This window comes from Benincasa hispida, chromosome 12 (assembly GCF_009727055.1).
Source record: "Benincasa hispida cultivar B227 chromosome 12, ASM972705v1, whole genome shotgun sequence".
NCBI lineage: Eukaryota > Viridiplantae > Streptophyta > Magnoliopsida > Cucurbitales > Cucurbitaceae > Benincasa > Benincasa hispida.
The window spans coordinates 22473304-22493855 of NC_052360.1; the positions used below are offsets into that span (position 1 = coordinate 22473304).

General features: G+C 36.3%; 1 protein-coding gene across 1 annotated transcript; it reads right to left on the minus strand.

Annotated features, from left to right (window-relative positions):
* Positions 1-535: 535 nt before the first annotated feature.
* Positions 536-20341, minus strand: LOC120067454. The gene is made up of 3 exons (XM_039019013.1): positions 20159-20341; positions 1189-1255; positions 536-1077 (listed from the first exon to the last, which is right to left on the minus strand). Exons 1-3 carry the CDS (start codon positions 20339-20341, stop codon positions 536-538), a joined length of 792 nt encoding a protein of 263 aa, XP_038874941.1.
* Positions 20342-20552: the final 211 nt, after the last annotated feature.

The window sequence follows — 20552 nt, forward strand, 5'->3', positions numbered from 1 at the left end:
CACCACCTCTATTGAATCCCAAAGGAAGCATAATCTCTGCTGCATCCTGAAAGAAACACGACCTCTGGTGAATCCCGAAGGAAACACAGCCTCTGGTGAATCCTAAAGGATATCACCACCTCTAGTGAATCCCAAAGGAAACAAAACTAATCAGTGAGGACACTATCACAATCTCAACATCACAAGTATCACAACATAGTTCTATAACACACATATACACCTCAACATCATGGCTTTACAACATATATATACGCCTTAATATGCTCAGATCAAATACAACCTCATGGAATCAAATATCATCTTATGCTTGCAATCAAGTATCTATGTGCACAATTAATCTTTCAAATCCTCATACAAGAACGAAATCGATTATACTATACTATCAGTCTATCATGCTATCGTTCCGTCATAATATCAATCTGTCATGCTAGCATACATCTAATGTCTGTCTCGTGGACAGTTTCTAGTAGTAAGATTACTTACCTCGATACTAGATTTAGATATCGATCCAAGCGACAGTCTTCAATAATCAATCTTATAACTCAAGATTGCGTAACATCTTCACCTCTCTGGCGAGAATCTGCACAGGCCTCTCTTCATAACTCAAGCTGCCATTCAACCACAATGGCTCAAAGTCAACTACATGGGACAGATCTGTTACATACTTTCTTAGCATCAAAACATGGAAGACATTATGAATTGAAAAAAGTGATGGAAGCAATGTCAATCGATAAGCTACGAGACCAATTCGCTCCAAGACCTCGAAAGGTCCAATGAACCTCAGGCTCAGCTTCTCTTTCCTTCCAAACCTCAAAACACCCTTCATAGGTGCCAGCTTTAAGAACACTTTAACAGTAGTCTCAAATTCTAGGTCCTTACGTCTCACATCGACGTAGCTTTTCTGTTTGCTCTGAGCTGTTTGCACATGACCCCTAGTCTTTTGTATTACCTCATTCGTGGCTTGCATTAGCTCAAGTCCTAGCAATTTCCTCTCTTCTACCTCATCCCAACACAGAAGACCTACAACTCTTCCTATAGAGGGCTTCAAACGGTGACATGCCAATGGTAGCCGGATAACTGTTATTATGCGAATTCCATGAAATATAGGTGAGTCTCAACTCCCTGAAAACTTTAACGCACAAGTGCACAACATATTCTCCAGTGTTTGGTTCAAACGTTCTATCTAACCATCAGTCTGTAGGTGAAAAGTTGTACTAAAATCCAATCGAGTACCCAATGCTAACTGCAGACTCTTCTAAAAACTAGATGTAAAATGAGGGTCACTATTTGACATACCTGAAACTAGTATCAAAAGAGGTGTGACAACCCCTTCCATATATAACTATGAAACTTAAGATATTGAAAACCAACAATACTTTAGTATGTTCAAGCTGAGAACTATGAAAACTGTCGTGAGCTTAAGAAAGTCTTATCCACTAAAAACATATATATGAGCTTACCATTATGTCACAGGGAAAACTTCATAAGTGTAGTGGAGAAACTGGTCATGCTATACAATGCGTCATCTGAAGATACGTACCAGAACAAATCTGTTCAATTGAATACTGCTTCTACTCTAGAAGCGCCGACTGTGATGTCTCTCTTAGAAACTACATGTCTGAGAATAACTCTGTCTGATTAAGTCCCACATTCATGAGAAACTCATCATGAGGCTCTATACTTTCATGGGCTATAAAACTTGCTTGAGCCAATCCTCATATTATCTTTTAGCCTTAACAAAAATCACATATCATTACTTAGACCCTGCTGCAGATGAGTCTAAAATGCCCTCTGAAATGAGGTTTCGAAGTTCCTGGATGCTAAAGTATCAGTAAATTGATAACACATTTCCATAACTTGTAATAACCATAATTGATCCCTGAAGTTAGTTTTTACGATAAAACCTTCTTGATTCATAAGTCATAGCTTGAATTACTCGTACTCCCTAGAGCTAGTTAACTCATTGCCCATGCAAGGAAAAATATACTATCATGTACTACTCCAAACCCACCTATAGCAACTTCTTGTTATCAACTCAACTTTATTACCAGTCTATCCCTTATGCCAATGGTGATATTGGAAGATCCAACTTACTTACTTTTGTGCATATATCACTTTTGTCTACCTCGAGCTGGATGAAGTTTCTTTTTCAATCAAATTGATGGTCTTTCTAGTTCATGTTTCGAACTTGCACACTATGTCAAAATCCCTTAAATCTTACTAATGCCCTCAATGGTTTACCTCTTAATTAATGAAACCTCAACATACCATGTCAATAGTTCTTGAACATCTACTGTTACTAGTAACTCCATTTTAGGTTATCCCTTCTCAAACTTTTATTTTGGTAACAGATTCTTATGTTAAAAAAAAGTTCCATACTGATCACCTAAGTAAGCTATCTGTCCATCCAACTCATATTCTCCTAAGGTTTCACATGATAATGAGATTTTTTTCTTACACCAAAACAAATTCCTTGTAACCCCTCATATCATGCCTCCAAACCATACATAAATAGGAGTTTTGAACACATTAAATTCCTTTCTCTTTCCAAAAGAGTAAACTTTCTTGGATACTTGTTTTTTCCCACATTTCAAGTGGAACATAATCTCTATACTAAAGTATATTTTACTTAACTCCTCCATAAGTCTTATCTCTTTCACTAAGAATTTTCATCTTGTAAAATTCTCCTTTGCCAATTTTCATGCTTTTAAGCTCCAAAAGACTTTCGTCTGTTCAAATTTGTCCAACTTTGATCTCCTTATCACAATAAGGCTATGGATTTAATTAATCTAGGTACTCTAAAATAATCCTTCAACCCAAACAAATGACACTTTGCTTTATCCCCTTTAAGTCTAAACTCATGTCTAACTGTTTTAGCTTCCTTTAATGATATCAACTTAGCTAGATATTCCAAACGAATCATTCATATCACTACACATACTTTACCTAGTCCATCAAGTTGTAGTATTACCAAAGTGATTATGACTTATTAATCATTTCTAAAATTCCTCTAAAATGTTTGGTTTTAATATCTCAGAACCTTTAATAAATCCATAGTCTCTTATTTTTCTCCTTCTTATCCATAAAACAACTTTTAACCTTATACTTGAGTACGTGGCCTATGAAGGAATTTATTTATACTAACACCAATTGCACTACTCAACAAAAAACATGACACTAGTCCTTAATGAATTCTTATCTAGACAATATGTTCCTTGGTTTAAATACATACATATCTTTATTCCTAAACTGTCATAACTCTACATAGTTACATCAATCTTTAAATATTAAATCAGTCTATAGAATCCAAAACATGGGCTCTGATACCAGTTGTAACGATCCGACCCCCTAGGAATCAAGTTGGGCTGTTACTAAACACATGCATGCATGGAACTTAAAACGACACCCTTTTATAGTGAAATAAATGCTAAATAAATAAGGTAAATTCAAAAGATCTTCATTAAATTCAAATATTAAAAATAAACGATAGGGTACTCATAAATCATAAATGATAATAAATAGGTCTAAAAACAAATCTTAATAGTAAGTTTCAAACATCAAAACTAAAAGTTGAAAAACATGAAAAGAAATCTAAATATCATGAACGAAATCATAGAACTAGTCCCAGTGGCTCGATCACAGATTCCACTTGTCAATCATCAGTGCATCTCTACGCTTACCTAAAACAATGAAATGTGAAATGATGAGTATAAAATACTCGGTAAGTAACCCCACTACTGGGGACAGGCTAGACATCTATGTCCTCTAGATGCCTACCTCTGGGGGTACATATAAACTTCTCTAGTCCACATGGGACACATACATACATGAAAAACTGATATTTATCCAACTGTAGTTAAGTATGGCTACTACCTCTAGTAAGTCCCGTAGGACCCACAACCTCTAGTGAATCCTGAAGGAAAGCACCACCTCTATTGAGTCCTGAAGGAAACAAAACCTCTGGTGGATCCCGAAGGAAACCACCACCTCTAGTGAATCCCGTAGGAAACCCAACCTCTGGTGAATCCCGAAGGAAACACAACCTCTGGTGAATACCCGAAGGATAACACCAAAGAAAATACAACATCTAGTGGGCATCCAACTAATCATTGAGGACACTATCACAATCTCAACATCACAAGTATCACAACATGATTCTATAACATATATATACACCTCAACATCATGGCTCTACAACATACATATACGCCTCAATATACTCAAATCAAATACAACCTCATGGAATCAAATATCATCTCATGCTAGCATTCAAGTATCTATGTGCACAATTAATCTTTTAAATCCTCATACAAGAACGTACATCGGTTATACAATACTATCAGTCTATCATGCTATTGTTCTATCATAATATCGATCTGTCATGCTATCATGCATCTAGTGACTGACCCGTGTGCAGTTTTCAGTAGTAAGATTACTTACCTCGATACTAGATTCAGATATCGATTCAAGTGACAGTCTTCAATAATAAATCTTTGAATTCAATTCCCCAACGAAACCTGAGCAACATCCATCCTCAAGATTCCAATCTCCAAAATATTCCTTCAATCAGACCCTACTTCAAACTTTTAATCCTTTCCTCTCGTAAAATTTTTAATTCACAAAGAATTTACCTCACCCCCTTCCATAATGAACTTAGTTCTTGACATTAATTTGCAATTAAATTTTTGTGACATAACTCCCTTCCAAAATGAAATTAATTCTTGACATTAATTTCAAATTAAATTTGTGTGACATCAAAACTCCAATTTCCATAACTTCCCTCCGATTAAACCGTTAAATTGAAACACCCCTTCCTTCCAAAATGAAACTAATTCTTGACATTAATTTCAAATTTAATTTGTGTGACATGAAAAGTCCAATTTCCATAACTTCCCTCCGATTAAACCATTAAATTGAAACACCCCTTTCTTAGTAATTAAATCACAATAATTACATTTTGAATTTCTAAAATTTAAAAAATTCTCTCTAATTCTAGAAAATATTGAAATTATATTAAGAACAAAATTTGGGGTGTTACAGTCTCCGTGGTTAACAAATATTGTTTGACTTGGATTAAAGAGTTTAAACGATTAATCTCAAATCGTTGGAGTTCATGATCTGTAGGTCCATAAGGTCCCTCTACTAGCTCGTAAAACATTAAACCTTGGATTAGAAAATTGAGCGAATATGAAATGTTCAAATTCGAAATTAGGGCTTAGAATTTTAAGTGTTCAATTTTAATTTTAGGGTTTCGTTAATTATATTCGATATAATTAACGTATAAACTTATCGAAATTAAACTCAATTGGAGATGTTTTAAATATTTAAATTTTGATTTAAACATTGATTACTCTTTAGGTTGATGCCGAAGATCTCGTAGGTTCCTATAGTTTGTAAACACGTGTATGAACAAACATTTGTGATGTAATAATATGAGATATTTTATTCACTTTTGTCTTTGAAATATGAGATATTTTAGTATCATTAACCATAAACCAATAAACTAAGATCCCTAATTATCATTGTAACTTAAGCATGTATGTGGAGACATACAAGTAAATCATGCCTTAAGTGATAACCTAAATGGTTTGTAGTATATGGATAAAGGATGGAAACCTTATCTTGGTGAGATGTTACAAGTGTTGTCAATTGTTACAAATGGTATGATCCTGATCATTCATGTGGAGACAAGCGAGTGAGGGTATCCTATACAAAAGAGTTTATATAAGACCAGACCAGAAAATGTTTAGTCTCGTTATATAACGCCGTTCATGACAAAGACTTTCATTTCACTAGGATGACCACAGGTAACATGACCTTAATCCTAAGTGAGTTGGGAACTCCTGCCTATGAGGGTGGTCTTTGATTTGCATGGGTGCGAGTGGCCAGATTGCCAGCTCAAACCTACAACTTTGGGGATTCGTCTGGTTGAGGAGCTGGGAACTCAGCTACACAAGTCGGAATTCACTTCTTCTCCGAAGTAGCGATAAGTAGATAGATTACTCCGTTAAGAGTTGATTCCGAGGCTTGAAGAATGTGGCGCCACATGGTGACTAAAATTAGGTGAACGCAATATGTGCGATGAATGTCTTAGGTTATGTGTTTATACTCATGCGTCGGTGGTCATGCGTTGGAATGGAAAATATGCGTTGATCTCTTATGCAATGACCATGCGTTCCTGTCACAAGTTTTATTGCGCTCGCGCCAAGTATAATGCAAACGCAAGTTTCTCGAGTGATCTGAGGTCGAACTTAGGGACTTGTAGCTAAAGGGTATGCGGTGATGTGTATGCGGTGGGTGAATAAAAGAATGATGGAGGTTTTAAGCTACAAACTACTCCTACTCCTAACTAACAGACAAAGGAATGGAAGTATGAATGAGATGTAGAGACACAACAACTGTTAACGCATAGTAAAATGCATGGAGAAATAGATAAAATGTGAGGATGTCTTCACTGTAATACTGAGCTTGACCGCAAGGGCAACCCCAGCCAGCGCGAAGCTATGCGATCATGCTACACACACTTGTGCCTAATTCTAGGACGCATGCGATGTATATGCGATAGTGTCGATAAGCCTATTTCTAAGCCTCCATAACCCGGTCACGTGCTCTCACACATAAGCGTGATGACCACATACCACCATATCCTACTTCTGGATGCATGCAATATCCTATCCGTAGGGTGCATACGCTGTGTAATAGCAAACGGAGCTTATTCCTAAGTTCCCCATTCTTGCTTATGTGATCAAATCCGCTCTCCTGAGACTTAGATTTGGTTTTTATACTACTTTACCAAGTATTCCTAAATGATGAATGATGCACTCATAAGACAAGGTAATCGCATAAACCTCGCTGATGTAAGATTATTCATATCTCTAGTGAACACTTGCTTACATTGCTTAATGCGACCAACCATTTATCCTCTCGGGCAGTTAGTTGTTGCTGATTTTATTCATAGACAAGCATTGCATCCGCTTATAGACAAGCGTTGCTACAACTTCACACTAAACAAATAAGGTTTTCTCACAATACTCACGCAACACACACCTCCCGGTGGTTTACTACATGTTTCATATTCCTATGCCGCATGATTAAGTATGCGATACTCTAATAGTCTCACTAAGTGATGTAATGAAAGTTAAGGATACTAAGTAAATGAAGATGGAGATGGAATTGAAGGAAATAGAGAAATGCATTGATCATAAATTTATTAATTTCTTAAGCTAAAATGTAATACAATACAATATAAGGAAAGAAGAGAAATGGAAAGGCTAACTAGAAGCAATGTCTTGCTTCCAGCAAATGTGTGTCAAGGCTACCGGTGGTGCCATGGAAGGGCGGTGGAGTAGACTCTCTCAAGCTCTGACTCCGGCGAAGACTCCGATTGTTACTTGGAATGGATGAAGGAGATGAAGAACTCTCAAGCTTTCTTCTCATGCTTTCATCTGGATCACAAAGATCCACCCGAAGGTAGAAACTCGGATTCCTTGAAATTCTTCTCAACGGTCTCTATTTATAGAGCTTGATCGCCTACAGCATTAATGGACCTACTCTGATTCTGACATTCGCAGCGCGATAGTCCTTTTCTAAATCTCTACTGCTAACGGCGTGGTAGGTGAAATGTCAACATTATCTTTTGATTCTCCCGAGGTATGCGTTCATGCTTCCATTCCACCAACCTTGCGTTCATCCCTCTATTATGGTTATCATCATGTAGCTGCAATCTCCTTGCGATGACCACATTCGCTCGATGGCTACAACTTCTCTGTGATGACCGCATTCGCTTGATGACTGCAACTTTTATGGGATGGACGCATGCGGTTGATGGGCACGACATCCATGCATCGAACGTATGCGTTCGCCTTTGCGATGGAGAGATTCCCCGCGTGCGGTCGTCTTTGCGATAGCCCGGCTTCTGTGTATGCGCCCGCTTCCTACGTTAGCTACAAAGATAGACAATTGAATGCATAATAGTGGGTGAACTGAGATTCTTGATGTCGATCAATTAAAAATTGTTTTCTCATGAATTCCTAACATAATCGCCGTATATTTTACTTAACAACCCTCATATTTCTAAATAAAAGGCCTAAGATGACGTACATTTCTGCCCATCATCACCACACCTTCTCATGGCCTGAGAAGTGTTCACTCATAGTAGGACTATGATGTATTGTTCATTAGAGGATTCAGTAGTACTTAAGTAGTTATATGTAACTACAGGGGTAAGACCGGATAGATAGTTGGGAACATAATACTGCAAGATGGAATACGCTTCTACCCGTTTTAGGGTTAGCAGTTAGGTTGTTCCCTTAAGTACTGATTCCTTGTCTTGAACAAAGGAGCCCTGCCCTCACATGGTCGAGAGGGACATGGTTTATAAGTTAGACTATAAACCAATTATTCAATAGAAGATCAGTGGGAGCTTAAGGAACAAGATGTATTTATAGGGGTAAAATGGTAATTTTAATCTAGCCATAAAAACAAATGACCTGTAAAGGATTGACTTACTGATTATGGTTAAATCAAGTGGACAGAAATATATCTACAGTGAGGATAGTACAACCATCGAGCTATAGTGGTATGTCTCGGTAGTTAACAAATATTGATTGACTTGGATTAAAGAGTTTAAACGGTTAATCGCAAATCGTGGAGCTCATGATCTGTAGGTCCATAATGTCCCTCTACTAGCTCGTAAAACATTAAACCTTGGATTAGAAAATTGAACGAATATGAAGTGTTCAAGTTCGAAATTACGGCTTAGAATTTGAAATGTTTAATTTTAATTTTTGGTTTGGTTAATTATATTTGATATAATTTATGTATAAATTTATCAAAATTAAACTCAATTGGAGAGTTCTTAAATATTTAAATTTTATTTTAAACATTGATTACATGAATAGGAATTTATGTTTAAATTAGGTGTTTTATTAATTTATAATTTGATATTAAATTAATATTTAGTTAATTAATTAAGTTTGTTTAATTAATTATTTAAATTAAATCAATTTCAATTTAGGAAATTTAATTTCAAAAATTAACTTTTAATTTAATTTAATGAAATTGGAAAAATTGAATTAAGTTAAAAAAATTGAAATTGTGTTGAGTGGAAAAATCCTACATTGAGTTTTTTAGTGGATTTTTCCACATTTTGACACCTTGCCCACTCACTTAGTACTAAATGAGATGTCAACTAGCTGAATGTATGAGTGCTTGCATTCTAGAACTTGTAAAATACTTCATTATTCAAAATTTTGAAGCCATGCATTCCAATTTTCTGAGATTTTAAAGCAATTTTTTTTTTTTCAAAGTCTTTCAAACCCTCTCGACCTCTCTAAAAATCTAAGTTTCCACCACTCAATCCAAGGCTGAAAATACTAAAGAACCTCACCTTGGTGGTCTACTAAGGATTTAGAGATTCAATTTCGTGTAGAGAGTAAAGATCAAGAAGGAATCTACAAAGGTGTATACTTGAAACCCTTTTACTTGAAAAACTGTTTTAAGCATGCTTTTAAACTCAAATTAAGTGTAGTTAGAGTACTTAATGATTATGTTTGCTTCCACATTTGCATCTTTACTCTATCAATTGGCATCAAAGCATGATTTATGTGAAACTTGGATCTTAATTTCCCTACTTAAGTAGGTAATTAAGGGAAATAACTAAGTATAAGTTAAATTTTATGTTAAGAGAAGGAAAATTTCTAAGTATTGAAGAGATTTCCTTGAGTAGTTTGAAGATAAGCCTTAATTAGTGAAATTTGGCTAAATGTAAAGTCAAAAGAAGCCATGTGTTGGGTGTTAGGAAACATTAACACATGAGATGAAGCTAAATTTGTAGAAGCTTAGAAAGGATTAAGTATTGAAGCCAAAGGCAACCATGCGTTGTGAGGTTGGACGCATGTTGGCCGAAGCGTTAGAAAGAGGTGTTGCCAAGAGTTGCTCATGCGTTGAGGCTGCGTGAGCGAGAAAAGCTTGAGCACAAGACGCTAAATAGACGATCATATAGCTATATGCGGGTGTTGAGTGAAGCGCTAGACGATTGTGTAGCTGTAGGCGGTGCTAAACAGTGTGAAGAGATGCATTACACATGGAGCTACACGATAGGAGATGGCATTATATGATCAGCAGACGCATTAGACAATAAGCGTGAAAGCTAAACGATAGCGCTAAGAAATAGCACAATACGACAGCGTTAAGTGTTGAAAGGGCACAAGACGATGTGCGGGCACCGAGCAATAGACTACACGATGGCGCTACACAATGAGCATTAGCACTACACGATAGGCAAAGTGCTAAATGAATGGCGTTACACGATGGACGCAGACGTTAGGCGATGGCATTGCAAGATAGGAAGATGCGTTGACGATAAGGCGTCAGCACTATGCGATGGAGCTAAACGATAGGCGCAGTAGCTATGAGATGCATGTGTTTTTACGGATAAGCGGAATTCGTGATCGAGCCACTGGAACTAGTTTTTATGCTTCCGCATCATGAAATTTAGAGTTCTTTTCATGTCTCTCTTAACTTTTAGTTTTGATGTTTAAAACTTACTTTTAAGAATCATTTTTCCGACTTATTTACTATCCTTTATGATTTTTGGGTACCCTACTATTGTTTTAATATTTGAATTTAATGAAAGTCTTTTAAACTTACTTTATTTAATTAGCATTTATTTCGCCATAACCAAGTGCCGTTTTGAGTTCCATGCATTCATGTATTTAGTAACGGCCTAACTTAAGTCCTAGGGGTTCGGGTCGTTACAATTGGTATCAGAGCCCATGTTTTGGGTTCTATAGACTGACTTACTATGTAAGTCTAGATTGTTCCTGTGGCCCATGAACGGATTCCTCGTCATCGCCAGGTACGTCTTATCAATTACAAGTTTTATGATAATTGTGCATTAAAATATTTGTTTAGCTTAAATGCACTAGTTATGTTCTAATGCTAGGTCAGTGACTCGTTAGAAGTTATTATAAGAGGATTATCAGGTACGACACTACAAAAGGAGAAAAATAAAATAGAGTAAATTATGAGGTCACTTGGCACTAGTTAATCTTATGGAAATTATGTTAGAAAAGAACAAATAATACCTCAATTCAACAATGTTAAAGCTTGATGAAATTATGTAGAGTTATGACAATTTAGGAATGAAGGTATTTAAATGTTTAAGCAAAATAACAAAATTGTCGAGACAAGAATTAATCAAGGACTAGTGTTATGTTTGTGTTGGATAGTCCAATCGGTGGTAGTATAAATACATAGGCTAGTGCTCAAGTATAAGTTAAAAGTTGTTTTATGGATAAGAAGGAGAAAAAGAAGAGACTATGGATTTATTAAAGGTTCTGAGATATTAAAACCAAACATTTTGAGAGGAATTTTGGAAAGGATTAATAAGATAATCACTTTGGTAATACTACGACTTGATGGATTAGGTAAAGTATGTGTAGTGATATGAAGGATTCTTTTGAAATATCTAGCTAAGTTGATGTCATTAAAGGAAGCTAAAATAGTTAGACATGACCTTGGACTTAAAGGGGTTAAAGCAAGGTATTATTTGTTTAGGTTGAAGGATTATTTTAATATACCTAGACTAAACCCAGAGTCTTATTGTGTTAAGGAGATCCAAGTTAGACAGATTTGAAGAAACAAAAGTCTTTTTGGAATTTAAACGTATGCAAATTGGCAAAGATAAATTCTACAAGATGGAAATTCTTAGTGAGAGAGATAAGATTTATGGACGAGTTAAGTAAATTATAATTTAGTAAAGAGATTATGTTCCACATAGAAAGTGGAAAAAAAAGGGAGGTGTCTTGAATTTAGTGGTTTTATCAGAGATAAGTGTGAATTAGAGAAAAGTATCCAAAAAAGTTTACTCTTTTGGAAAGAGAAAGAAATTTAATGTGTTCAAAACTCCTAGTTATGTATGGTTTGGAGGTATGATATAAGGGGTTACAAGGAATTTGTTTCGGTTTAAAAGAAAAAATATCTCATTATCATGTGGAACTTTAGAAGAATATGAGTTGGATGGAAAGATAGCTTACATAGGTGATCGGTATGGAACTTTTTTTAACACAAGAATCTTTTACCAAAATAAAAGTTTGAGAAAGGATAAGCTAAAATAGAGTTACTAGTAACAGTAGATGTTCAAGAACTATTGACATGGTATGTTGAGGTTTCATTAGTTAAGAGGTAAACCATTGAGGGCATTAGTAAGATTTAAGGGATTTTGACATAGTGTGCAAGTTCGAAACATGAACTAGCAAGACCCTCAATTTGATTGAAAGAGGAAGTTAATCCAACTCGAGGTAGACAATAATGGTATATGCACAAAAGTAAGTAAGTTGGATCTTCCAATATAACCATTGGTATAAGAGATAAAATTGGCAATAAAGTTGAGTTGATAGTAAGAAGTTACTAAAAGGTGGGTTTGGAGCATTACAAGATAGTATGTATTCTCTTACATGGGCAATGAATTAACTAGCTTTACGAAGTACGAGTAATCCAAGCTAGGACTTATGAATCAAAAAGATTTTATCGTTAAAAAAAAATGAATTCAAGGATCAATTACGGTTATTACGAGGTTATGAAAATGTGTTATCAATTGACTTATGCTTTAGCATCCAGGGACTTCAAAACCCCATTTTCAGATGGAATTTTAGGCTCATCCGTAGTAGGGTCTAAGTAATAATATGTGATTGTTTTAAGGCTAAAGGATAATATGAGGATTGGCTCAAGAAAGTTTTATAGCCCATGATAGTATAGAGCCTCATGATGAGTTTCAGCCCATAATATGATCGAGATGGTCATGAGGTCAATAGACCTAGTTCTTGAGCCACAAATGGAACCTCACGAGATGGTCAAAGGACCAAGAGGTCTAGTTCCTAAGCCTATGGGAGGAACCTCGTGTGGGATAGTTAGAGGGCCAGTAGGCCTAGCTTCTGAGCCCATAAGCGGGGAGCTATGTGCACATAGAGGACATAGGAAACATAGAGGACAAAAGGAATGCATCGAAGTAATTTATGATTAATATCATTTAACTATCTACCATGTGTGTAGGTAGAGTTTGAGATAAGACTCATTCAAAAGCTGAGGTTTGAGTATCAACCTCATATATATGATATGGTTTTTATTTATGAGTTGAAATAGACTCTAGAAGTTGCATACCACTCACTGAGCTTTGTGAAGCTCATTCTTTTCTTTCATGTTTTTTTCCCAGGTAGCAAAGGTGAGGAGTTCCAGGATGCTGCTAAGGTCAATGTCTGCCACAAGCCACAGTCACACTTTCGGGGTTTTAGAGTTGTTGATGTAAACTTTGTAGTTAAGCCTGAGAGTTGTATAGACGTTGTACTATTGGCAATAAATGAGCTTAAACAAACAGTTGTTGTTTACATCTTTGGCTTCAAGTTTTATGAGAGTAAAGAGGTTCAGTTGGGCAGTAGGTATCACAAAAATGTGGTATCTACGGTCCCTCACGCCTCTCCTCAGGCTCAAGAGGTGGGCTCGAGGCGGGGTGTGACAACTTGGTATCAGAGCATAAGTTTTTGGAAAAGTTGAGGAGTTACCCTATTATCAAAGCAAAGGTTTACGTAAAATCTGGGAGAAGGGTGAGTATAAAGTTTGAATCTATACCCGTTTGGTATCAAAGCATGAGTTTCTTGAAAACTAGAGGGTTAAGTTTAGAAAACCTGAGGTTTGAGTTCAGTAAAACCAGAGGGAAGTATGGTTGAGTAAAGGTTTAAATAGAAACCTAAGAGTTAGTCAAATGGAGACTAAGAGGAATAACGGAAGTGGTAGGACCTAATAGGCAACCGAATCTGGAACTAACAACGTTACCTAAAGATCTACTGAGGAAGGTAAGTATGAATTTAATTATTCTCATTTAGAGTTTCAGATTGAAAAGTTATTTGTTTGTAGTTTGGTTCGACGACTAGCTATGAGGTGGCTAGGAGAAGTATCGTTGGACAAACTTAGAAGTTAATATCAGAGTAGCGCAGTGGAAGCGTAGTGATAGAAATGGTTATAAGAGTTTACAACAAAGATTGTTGTGAAACCTTAAAGTAAAGTAAGTCTGAGTAAATTTTGAGGATGAAATTTTCTTAAGGGAGAAGTAATTGTGAAACCCAGATCTCAATTTCCCTACTTAAGCAGGTAATTAAGAGAAATAACTAAGTATAAGTTAAATCTTATGTTAAGAGAAGAAAAATTTCTAAGTGTTGAAGAGATTTCCTTGAGTAGTTTAAAGATTAGCCTTAATTAGTGAAATTTGGCTAAGTGTGAAGTAAAAAGAAACCATGCATTGGGTGTTAGGAAACATTAATGCATGAGATGAGGCTGAATTTGTAGAATCTTAAAAGGGATTAAGCATTGAAGCCAAAGGCAACCATGTGTTGTTAGGTTGGACGCATGTTGGCCAAAGCATTGGCAAGAGGCATTGATAACTTGTAGAAATACAAGTTATTTATACTATTTTATTTAGATATTGCGGCTAAAAGAAAGGAAGGTGCGTCGATAGTATAGAAATTGACTAAGAAATGCGAGAATTATAAAATGTCGTCGATACACACATTAACACCATTGCGATGGTAGAATAGAGTATTTCAATTTCTGTTTTGCAGGAAATCAGTCACCACATGCATGATTCATTTATATTTCATCAAGTTTATGGCAACATGAGGTTGCATGATTCATTCATTCACATTCATATTTGTTCACATGTTATAAGATATAAATTCCTCGTGTCAAGTTTATGGCGCCGTTACCGAGGATCGAACCCGGCGCATGATAGGCGGGAATACTCACCACTATACTACAAATATGAATGTGAATGAAAGAATCATGCAAGCTCATGTTGCCATAAACTGACATAGAAATGGAATGTAGATGGAGTGTTATGCTGTGTCATCGCTTATGCACACTACTTCTAAATATACATTGTTAATGATAGGCTTGTAATATGCGATAGAGTAATGCGTGTCACAAGTTTCCTTGCGCTGAAAAAAAGTATAATTCTAACGCAAGTTTCTCAGAATAATCCGAGGTCAAACACAGGGATTGTTTTCGTTAATGCGTTACTTTTGTGATACATGTGACCGAATTTTACAATAAATAAAGAATTGGTTTATACAAGAATTTAAAGTGCGATGAAATAAAATTCGTTGATAAAATAAATTGCATTGAAAATAAAATCCTAAACTAATATGATACAAGATACAAGATACATGATACATGATACTGAGTTCGAGACTGACTGTGAAGTTATACAAAGGATTGTGGTATGCGATGGCAAGTGGATGAATCAGAAAGAGAAAGAATAAATAGTAAAAACATCGCAAGTTTGTTAATTGCGTTAAAGATGCAACTAAGGTTCCACTTTCCCTTTGCGTACACCTCATGATGATCGACTACGTTCCCATATCTCTATGGAAACACAAGGATGAACGTGATGAACGCAAGGTTTCTTCCATCTCTGGAAATACATCTCACAGTAGTTAACGCATTCTTCCAACCTTCTCTCAATAGGTGGAATAACATCTTCACTTCTGCTCTCACAGGTGAAGATGCCATCGAGCATGCTTTAGCTAAACTTAATTATTTCCTTAACACAAATTAATTTACTTGCTTAATTCTTGCTATTTACCCAGGGAATTAGGAAAACATCATGGAGAAAATGGATTATGGATGAACGGAAATAGACAGAGAGATGACAATGGAAATGATCATAACATTTAATACTAAGATTAAGCATTCAATACATGGTGTGAATGAAAGATTAAGAAGATGAATACAGTGATGAAAAAGAGATTAGAAACAAATATAGAAAAGTGTCAACGTCTTGATACAGATCCATGACGGAGGTTTTGCTTGCCGACGTGTGGTAGAAATGGAGAGGAGAGCTTCCTTCTCAGGCTCGCTCCTCTGGTAGAAATGACCTTTGCACAGAGCGTCAACGGCGGGGATTGGAAGGATTCCTTGTTCGGAGACTCACCTCTCAGCCTTGTCTCTTGATTATCTCGGATCTACTCTTGAAGTCACTCAAACCAGTCTCTCTCTTAGATTACTATATACACATCTCTATATATTCAAGTATATTTCTCAGTGAATTTGCATAAGCTATTTATAGGTGAAGCTTGGCTCTTTGACTTCATGGTCCCCACTTTATGGTTATGGTAGTTCCTAAAATGGCAGAGTGAATATTCCTTCTGTTACACAATCAACCAGTTAGAAATGCACAACTGAAAGCTGTACATTCGTCTGAATCCTTCGCAAATGCGTTGCTCTTTACATCTTCAATTGATTGCCGCATGCGGTGTTGTTTTTGATTACCACATGCAGTTGAATTTGCATTGATCGCTAAGCTATTGATTGATTTTCGCGTGCACCGTCATTGTGTTGATCATCTCCTCATTCCTGAATGACGGAAGCATAATGCAACGTAGATGTGTTGTTCATTTTATCATTAAGCCATGAACGCATGCGGTGACTGATTTCCTGCAAAACAGAAATTGACATACTCTATTCTACCATCACAATAGTGTTAGTGGGTGTACGACGAAATTTTATAATTCTCAAATGTCTTAGCCAATTTCTATACTATCGACGCAACTTTCCTTTCTTTTAGCCGAAATATCTAAACAAAACAGTATAAATAACTTGTATTTCTACAAGTTATCACGCCCCAAAATTTAGATATATGCTTGTCCTCAAGCATATCTTCTATTAAGGCAATATTGTTCAGTACTTATCCTAAATTTTGCGTCGATTGTTTGCTCCGAATGCTCCACCTAGGCAACATTACTTAACAATGCAATTTCTTTCTATCCTTGATAATTCCTAAACATGCACTACTTTATTCTTCTATACAAAAAATCTCTACTCAAAAATTCCCTTCTAATTTTAAAAAGAATGTTTCCTCTTATTGCAAAAACAACTTGGTACGACTTGAATGCGATGGTTGGGTTATGTTATTTAATTAGAGACTGTTGATCATGATTACATCTTTCATTTTGGCTTATTCCCACGGGTGTCATGCGAACATCCAACTACGGTTGTGTGCCAATCTCAACTTCAACTCTTGATTTTCAGCTAAGTAACTTTTGCTGGTCAAAGGAGTTGTCTCTTATATTCTTTTATTTTTCTCTCATTTTTTTTCTCTTTTCATATTGCATCGTTCTTGGAAACCCACCTTCGTTTTGGTTTGCTCCCACGGGTGTCATGCGAACATCCAACTACGAGCAGGTTTCTTTCACAACTAACTCTTATCAGGTTGGGATTGTTTTGGAATTTTCCTTGCATTGACATTGGAGTCTATATGATTTTTTTTTTTTATGATAATGAACGCATTTTCTTAATGATCGCATCCACTTGATCGCATCTACTCAGACCTTCCCCACCCCCAAATTTAGAGATGTGCAAGGTCTTCATTGCGTTGTTTTGGATAGAATAGACAAACACTTAGTCAACATTTTGAAAAGAAGATTTGAGTAGAATTTTGAAGGATAAAAGGTAAAACAGTGTTATTGCTACGAATTATCTAAGTGTTAGTCAGAAATACAAAGTGTGGGAAATGTTTCTAAGGGTATGCATATAATTCATCATGGCAGTGAAATGAATAATGCAAGATAAAAGATAAAGAACATCGCAATAATTACTAATCAGTGTCATAGCAATGCATACCAATCTTTATTTTTCTTTTTAATTCATCAAACACGCAAGTCGATAAGACTTTGCAGTGTTCATTGTTTTAAACAGTCAATCATAGAAATTTTAAGAATGGCGCTACTAATGCATAAAAGTAAAGAAATTAAACACAACATGGAATGGATAACTTGTAGAAATACAAGTTATTTATACTGTTTTATTTAAATATTGCGGCAAAAAGGAAGGAAAGTTATGTCAATTGTATGGAAATTAGTTAAGAAATGCGAGAATTATAAATTTTCGTCAATAAACCCACTGACACCATTGTGATGGTAGAACAGAATATTTCAAGTCTGTTTTGCAAGAAATCAAGTCACCGTATGCGTTCATGGCTCAAGATAATCTGAACAATGCATCTACGTCGCATTGCGCCCATCATTCAGGAATGAATAAACGATCAACGTAATGACGGCCCATGCGACAATTGATCAAGAGTTAAGCGATTAACGCAATCTCAACCGCATGCGGTAATAAAAAACAACACCACATGCGGGCAAACGATTGAAGATGTAAAGAGCAATGCAATTGCGGAGGATTCTGACGCGTGTACAGCTAACCGTTGTGTATTTCTAAAGGGATTGATTGTGTAACACAAGGAATATTCACTCCACCATTTTTGGAACTGCCTTAACAATACAGTGGGAACCACAATGTAGAAAGTCAAAGCTTAGCCTATAAATAGCTTCGACTATTCCATTGAGAAATTATTCTTGAATACAGAGAAAAGTGTATATACTGATCTGAGAGAGAGACTGGTTGAGCGACTAATTAGAGTAGATCGGGGAAGAATTAAGAGCAAGGCCGAGAGGTGAGTCTCAGGGCAAGAATCCTTCTGATCCCCGCCGTTGAAGCTCTGTACGAAGGTCACCTCTACCTGACGAGCAAGCCTGAGAGGGAAGCTCTTTTCTTCATCCACTCCACACACCGACAAGCAAATCCACCGTCCAGATCTGTGTCAAGAACATTGACACTCTTTTGTATTTGTTTCTATCTCTTTATCATCAATTGTATTCATCTTCTTAGTCTATCATTCACACCATGTATTAAACGCTTAATTCTATAAATAAATTTTACGATCATTTTCATCTTCATCTCTTTGCCTATTTCCATTCATCCATATTTCACTTTCTCCACGATGTTTTGTTAATCCCTTGGATAATTAGCAATAAATGAGCAAATGAGTTAACTTGGTTAAGGAAATAATTAAGTTTAGTAAAAGCGTGCTAGACGACATCTTCACCTGTGAGAGGAAAAGTGAAGATGCCATTCCGCCTATCGAGAGAGGATTGGAAGAATGCGTTCACTAAAGCAAGAAGTACTTCCAGAGATGGAAGCAATCTTGCGTTCACCACGTTCATCCCTATTTCACCATAGAGATATGGGAATGCGGCCGATCACCGAGAGGTGTACGCCAAGGGAAAGCGGAGCCTTAGTTGTATCTTTAACGCAATTAACAAACTTGCGATGTTTGTACTAATTATTCTTTCTCCTTCTAATTCATCCATTAAGCCTTGCCATCGCATACCACGATCCTTTGTATATACTTCACAGTTAGTCTCTAACTCTGCATCATGTATATCATGTATCTTGTATCTTGCATCATATTAGCTTAGGTTTATCGCACTTTATTTTATTACCGCAACTTTAGTTTATCTGCACAATTTTACTTTACCGCAATTTACTTTCCTGTATAAACATACTCTTTATTAATTGTAAAAACACCGGTCACATATGTCACAAATGGAACACATTAACGACAACAATCCCTGTGTTTGACCTCGGATCACTTCAAGAAACTTGCGTTAGAATTATACTTGGTTTCAGCGCAAGGAAACTTGTGACAATGCATAGCATACTACAAGTATTTAGTTAACAACGCATATATCCAAAAGTAGTATCGCATAAAGTGTAAATAAGCATAACACAACATCCACACTCTATCTCCATCTTTCCAAGTCATCAAGTTTATGGCAACATGAGCTTGTATGATTCACATTCATCATTATCCATATTTGTCCACATGCTTATTTAAAGAACATAAAATCAACATTACGGAAATACACAATTGAATTAAATTGAAAGTAAACACATGAAGCATTAAAGGCTAATTCTAATAAGCAGTAAATAACACAATTTAGAAATCAGTAAATGAAAGCTGTAAAGAAAGCAATTAAACATAGATATAGGGATGCTGATTGAAAGAAGTTTTTCAAAGTTACAATAATAGCATCCCCGCAAGCAGTTAATCCTACTTGCATAAGTCGATGGTCTCCATGCATCGATCCACGTCACCTCCATAGTAGGGCTTAATTCATTGACCATTGACTTTAAATGCACTGCTCACATCTTCGGTTGTTAGCTCCACTGCGCCATGGGGAAAGATAGTCTTGATGTGGAATGGCCCAGACCAGTGGGACTGCAACTTCCCTGGAAACAATCGCAAATGCGCGTTAAATAGAAGTACCTGTTGACCCTCGAAGAATGTCCTGTTGGTTATGCGGTCATCATGCCAGTTCTTGGTTCTCTCCTTATAGAGCTTGGCATTTTCGTAGGCGTTCATTTGCCACTCGACCAGCTGGTTCAATTGCAACTTCCAAACTTTCCCCGTGCTTTCTAGATCAAAGTTCAGCTTCTTGCTTGCCCACATTGCCTTGTGTTGCAACTCGAGAGGCAGATGACAAGCTTTTCCAAAGACCAGAGCATATGGGGACATGCCAATTGGAGTTTTGAAGGCAGTCTTATATGCCCATAGTGTTTCATCGAGCTTAGGTGACCAATCCTTCCTGAAGGTACTAACTACCTTCTCCAGGATAGTTTTGATCTCTCGGTTAGAAATTTCTGCTTGCCCATTGGTTTGT